At 45.2% G+C, this 6,093-nt stretch overlaps 1 protein-coding gene across 1 annotated transcript; it reads right to left on the bottom strand.

The window, feature by feature from the left end:
- Window positions 1-1,352: 1,352 nt before the first annotated feature.
- On the bottom strand, window positions 1,353-4,626 carry LOC103158952 (PRAME family member 12-like). The gene is made up of 4 exons (XM_027434592.2): window positions 4,495-4,626; window positions 3,514-3,827; window positions 2,447-3,037; window positions 1,353-2,167 (listed from the first exon to the last, which is right to left on the bottom strand). The coding sequence occupies exons 2-4, from the start codon at window positions 3,801-3,803 to the stop codon at window positions 1,603-1,605; spliced, it is 1,446 nt and encodes a 481-aa protein (XP_027290393.1). The 5' UTR covers window positions 3,804-3,827; window positions 4,495-4,626; the 3' UTR covers window positions 1,353-1,602.
- Between the last annotated feature and the right edge of the window lie 1,467 nt (window positions 4,627-6,093).

The following is a 6,093-nucleotide window of genomic DNA, read 5'->3' on the forward strand; positions in this document are numbered from 1 at the left end:
AAAGCACAAAATGTTTTCCTACCCTCTCCTCTTTTCTCCTCCCTTCCCATCTCCTCCCCTCCCCTCTCTTCCCCTCTCCTCTCCTCTCCTGTTTTTCCCTTCCCTTTCCTTTCTTCTTCTTCTCCTCCTCCTCCTCTTCCTCCTTCTGCTCCTTCTCCTCTTCTCTCTCTCTCTCTCTCTCTCTCTCTCTCTCTCTCTCTCTCTCTCTCTCTCTGTCTCTCAGGCCTAATGCAACAAGGTCTACATGAAAAGTTTGCCCAGCCTCCTCCATCTCAAGTGTATTTTTGGATTTTTTTATTTTCTTTAAACTTGGTACCTAGATTGGAAATCAGAACTCCACTACTAATTTTTGCACTCAATCCCCAATCCTTATTAAAACTATTTTTGAAACCTAAATCTCAAAAGGTGACACTTAAGCTGTACTGTGTTTATGTGAAATACACATGTGATTTCTTGTGACTCCATATCTACAAGTCCTTTATGTGTGCAAGCCTCTCATACACTTTAGTTTATTCATGGTGAAGGAGAGAGAACCCAGGAGCCCAATGAAAGCTGTGCAAGTGTTCAACACTGAGCTGAAAGTCAGCCTCAAGCTCCAGGTACTTGTGAAACCATGTAAAGCTGAAGGTGGAGCCCAGGCCTCACAGGCACCAAGCAACCCCCCCAACCTAATCCCACTGAGTGTATCTATTTTAACTAGGGGGTTGATTGTTTACTCACAAACTTTGCTTTTGTGCGGGAGGGGTGGTTCCAGACAGGGTTTTACTGTGGCTTTGGAGGCTGTCCTGAAACTAGCTCTTGTAGATCAGGCTGTTCTCCAATTAAGGGAGATCTGCCTGTCTCTGCCACCTGAGTGCTGAGATAAAAACCATGTGCCACCAACACCTGGGTTCAACTTGTCTTTTTAATTAAGTATCATTTAAGGACACACACATGCATACATGTGTTGTGTGGATTGATGCCCTTGAATCAGGTGTTCAGGCAGATTCCATCAACTGGAGCTGGACATACAGGCAGGTGTGAGCCACCTGATATGGGTACAGGAAACTGAACCTGAACCCTCTGAAAGAATGCCTCCCCTGTGCTTTTAAATTTTGAGCCATTCCCCTAACACTAGTGTCCCTTTCTGTGTCCCAGGCTACCATGGATATATAGTGTGCACTAGAGGATAAGTGTATCTACTTGCCCCAATCTTGAAGTGAGGTACAATAGACATATAGCTGTTCCCATTTTTATTTCTGTCCAGAGTCCTTACAAAGAGTTAGTGTATATGATTCAGAAAACAATAATGATATTTAAACAGAGGACCATCACTCTATGTGTTTAGGAAAGATACCAATGAAGAAGAAAACTGTGATACAGAATTATTTTATTGGTGCTTCCTTATACAGAAAATTGAGAATGCAATGGGTAGGGATAGGGACATTTTAAAAACACAATTAATAAAGAGACCACAACTGAAGACTTCAAATAGAGTTCCTTGGTTCATTAGATCCCTAAAGCCAGCTGAGAGACTTTCCAGTCCCTGAACATACAAAGGAGGCTAATAACTTAGGAAAGCCCAGGGGCAGAGCATCCAAATCTGGAAGTCATGTTCCCTATTTACTGCCAGCAAGGACAAAGTCTGGGGCCCAGGTCATAGACACAACGCACACCACATTGAAGGCAGATATCTGTAGCAAACACAATCCCCTTGGGCTGCCTCTGGGTCCTGAGTGCATCCATGAGCTCAGGACAAAGGTGGAGGAATCTTCCTGTGTCGATGTACACAGAGGCATAGCACTCCACAGGGGCAGGGTATTGCTCCCCATTCATCTTGCTCCAGTTGGCTGTGTGCAGCAAAAGGTCCTTCAGGATGGGCACAGAGAAGTCATTGTCATACAAGTTAATCTTGTTGAGTTCGGTGCACCGGCTGAGGGCAGGGATGAGGACAGTGAGCTGAGAGTCCTCCATCCTACAACCCTGCAAGTCCAAGGACTGCAGAGTATGTGCCACAGTCTCTAGCAGAAGTTGGAGAGGCAGGGGATTTAAAGCCCATAATTCCATACCTCTCATGGCCAGATGTTTGAGCTGCCATAGGCGTTGACAAGAAGGGAAATAATTCAAGTCTGATTCTGACAGAAAGTAGCCAGTGAAGGAGAGAGTCTCCAAGGGGCTTCTCAGGCACCTAGGGATAAACAAAGTGGTTAGTTCAAGCAAAACGTTTTGGAGGACAATGTGTACCCTGGGGCTTATAAAGAGACCCAGGGGGTACATAGCTCAAAGACAGTTTCACCACATGATCAATGTAGACTACCGGGTGCTGCCTAGTGCTGTCTATTACATCAACCACACCCAACTTTCACCAAAATTGCACCCAGTGAAGGGAGGCACCATTCATCCACTAATCCTTAGTTTAAGGAAACCTTTGCTCTAGTAGCTGCCCCAGCTCTCTATCTTTGTTTACCTGAGGATGTGTTTCATGTGGTCTCTCAAAAAGTACATTCCTTTCAAGGAGAGATGCTGAAGATTGTGCAGTTTGGAGAACTGAGACACCAACTTCATGACACACTTCTCTTCTCTGCTTGCTGTCCTGTTGCTATGCCAAATGGTGCTCTTGTAGATGTGGGCCATGGAGAGTTTGCGAAGATTTCTCATGTAGCCAAGGTAGGTGGCAAAACGTGTCAGTGTGGACAGGTCCCACCCTGTGTGCAGTTCCAGTTCCTCAATGTGCCATGGCTGGAAAACACTCAAGATCAGCCTGATGGTGACTAGAGGCACATACCAGATCTTCATCTTTGCACAGCAGAGCTGTAAGGAGCCTTTTCTCTCCTGGGCCCACTGCAAGAAATATGCTTGCTCTTCATCCAGTCCAGGTCTGAGACAGAGTTCAGCTATGACCTTCAGACGCCGTCTCACTGCATATCTTGGAAGGACCTTCACTACTTGCTCCTCATCCCCACTCTCTGATGAGCAATTCCCATCCTCTGTTCCATTCCATAAGGTCCAGAACTCATGGCGTACTTTCCTGAGATCCAGTACCTTCATTTTGTTCCTACTGTGGGTGAAAGGGTGTCTAGTGTCAGCAGAATTGACAGGACCCAACAGTGAGACAGCTTCACTACAGATCCCTAATGTCAGCTCTTCCCACCTGCCAAGGACTTAGTCACTTTCAGCACCCAGTGTCTAATATGGGCACTCTGTGTGCTATGGAAGCTTCCCCTGGGCTGCATCTATCTGTAGACATGACTGTATTCCTTCCACTAAGTTACTCTCTGTTTCTACCTAGTCCCTTTATTAGTGGTCGTGGGAATGCCACGGCAGTCTAACTGCACTGTGGCTCCATCTCCCTAAGCTCTAATCCCCACTCCATTGGCTTACTACAAGGAATCAATAGCTTTCAAGGCCCTGCATCCCTGCATGAGGATCCCATCAGAAGCCTCTGAGCCACTTCCCATGCCCTTCGCCCGGACCCCTAAGTCTCTTCCTTGTGTACCCATGTGCTCCAGTCTCCAGTACTTGGTTCTTGCTTACCTGGGGTGAAACTTTCTTGCCAACTGCATGTCTACTCCTTCAAGTACAGCCTGGAAGGTTTCTAAGTTGGGGGTCTTCATCAATGTCCCCACAGGGAGGCAGGGGAAAGGCCAGGCTGCCACCATTGCCTTCACCATCCTATGGTGTCTGCCTTTCAGAGCGTCCCTCAAAAGTGCTGGGAAGAGCTCCATGGGCAGTTGTTCCACAGCAGAGATGGCCAATTCCTCATTTCTCAGCAGAGCCTGCCTTGCGTGTTTCAGGAGTGGGGTTGGGGTCTGAAGGCTCATCATGAAGGGTCTGCAGTCAGAAAGGTCCTGGAGAAGCATTCAGAGAACAACATTAATTATCAGGACAAAGTTTAGAAATCTTCCTCACCCAGCACAGGAACCGCTCAAGTCAGAGATTATTTGCTCTGACAATGGTAGAAACACCAACTTAAACCATGGTTCTCACTGGTCATTTGAAGCCAGACTCCCCACTGGCAGCATGGGAGCCTCTCTATCCCATAATGGGCTCATGAATTCTAGGTCAAAAGAACTTATGAGTGACCCTTTCTTAAAAAAAAAAAAACAAACTGCTTTTGTTGTTCAGTGTTTACTTTATTCTTACGAAGGAGGATGATGGCATTGGGTTCCTGAAGTTTTCAGGCCATGCTGTGTCACAGAACCATACCATGTCAAACAAACAAACAAACAAAGCAAACCAAAGCCCAAATCAAGATCTACTTCACCATTGCAATTCAACCTACTTAAGTCAGTTTGAATAACCAGAAAACCCTTCCCTCAAAACAATCAGTAATCATAGTGAGCTCAACAAGCTATCATAAAAAGACATTTGAGATGAAGGTAAAACTTCATTTAAAATTGTACCCAAAGTCATCAGTGTGTTCATCTGGAGCCAGAAATCAAAAATTTGTGTCCAATCTTTATTCTAAAGGACCCTCCATCATACTGCAAGACTCAAGGGAGGACAATTACTCACCAGTTCTGAGCACTTAGGACAGGTAGGTCCCTTATCCCAGCTGAATCATGCATTTCCTCCAGCTCCAGGTCTCAGAGTGTCTTGGGTTGCGCTCTTGAAACATTTATATACCTCTCTGCTCACCCTCCCTACTGCAGCCCCACCTTCCAACCCCTAGCTGCCATTTGATAGTGGTTCAGTGTCCACCATTTTAATTCAATAGATAAAATTCAATCATTTCCTTAATTGAATCAAACTAATTGTGAAAACACCCATCCCCCTCCTTTCCAAGTTGGATAAACATAAAGATTATACTTGCTAATTAACTACACAACACTGAATTTCTTGATCAGTCATTTTATTGGCTTACCTATTACTTAGTTTTGAATTTGATAGAGAGACTGGATTTTACTCTGAAGCTAAGATTGTTGTGGAACTGTGCCTGAATTGTGTGTATTCTAGGAGCTTGAGCCATTAGTTAGTTGTTGATTTCCGCATCTTCTTCCATCTATTTCTGGAAGGGGAGGCCTTATATTCTCTGAGGAGCAGATGGGAGGTGTGGGGGGTCGTGGGGGTAGCAGAGTGGGAGGGAAATAGGGAGGGGGAACTGGGATTGGAATGTAAAAATAAATTAGTAATAATGTGTAAAAGAGAAATAGTCGATAGACAGTGGTGGCACAAAACTTGAATCCCAGCACTCAGTGAAAGGTTAAGGCTTTATATGGCCTGGCCCTTTTACCTAGCAGAATCCACTCAGGCAAGTACCAGGGTCAGGCCCAGGTTCAATGGGAACCAAGTCTGCATGCAAATGTAAAGGACCCCTTTAAAAGACAGACCTCTGCCCACTTAAGCTCTCTTCTCTCTCTTCTCTTGCTCTCTCTTATTCCCCCACATCCCCCTGCTCTCTGCTCTCTCTCTCTTCCTCTTCTGCATCTCTCTCACTCCCACTCTGGCTCTCCTTCCCCCACCTGTTATAAACTATGTGTAATATATCACTCATTCTCACTTCTCATCTTGTGCCTTTTTTTTTTTTAAAGTTAAACAAGAGAACAACACTTGGGAGGCTGAGGCTGGCAGATATCTATGAGTTCCAGACCAACCTGGTCTGCAAGAGCTAATCCAGGACAGCCTTCAAAGCCACAGAGAAACCATGTCTTGAAACCGCCAAACCTCGCCCCCAAAAACAAAGAAAGTAATAGGCCTATTTTCTTTCAAAATTGCTGTGTCGATTTGTATTCTCACCAGTTCCTGGTACTAAGTGCTCTCCTTAGCAGACGGCAAGTCTAGTGTGCCTGACTCTGGGCATTCTACAAATGGATAATGGAATCCCCACCTTTCCTTTATAACTTTGACCATTCCATACATTTATGCAATGCATTTTGATAATGCCCATCCACCCATCACTAGCTCCATCTCTCACAGTGCACCTCACACTGTCTCTCTGCCAATTTCATGTGCTATTTTTCTTTTTTAAAAAAGATTTTATTTCTTTATTATGTATACAACATTGTGCTTCCATGTGTATCTGCACCAGAAGAGGGCGCCAGACCTAATAATGGATGGTTGTGAGCCACCATGTGGTTGCTGGGAATTGAACTCAGGACTTCGGGAAGAGAAGTC

Source organism: Cricetulus griseus, unplaced genomic scaffold, assembly GCF_003668045.3.
Source record: "Cricetulus griseus strain 17A/GY unplaced genomic scaffold, alternate assembly CriGri-PICRH-1.0 unplaced_scaffold_152, whole genome shotgun sequence".
In the NCBI taxonomy this organism is placed as follows: domain Eukaryota; kingdom Metazoa; phylum Chordata; class Mammalia; order Rodentia; family Cricetidae; genus Cricetulus; species Cricetulus griseus.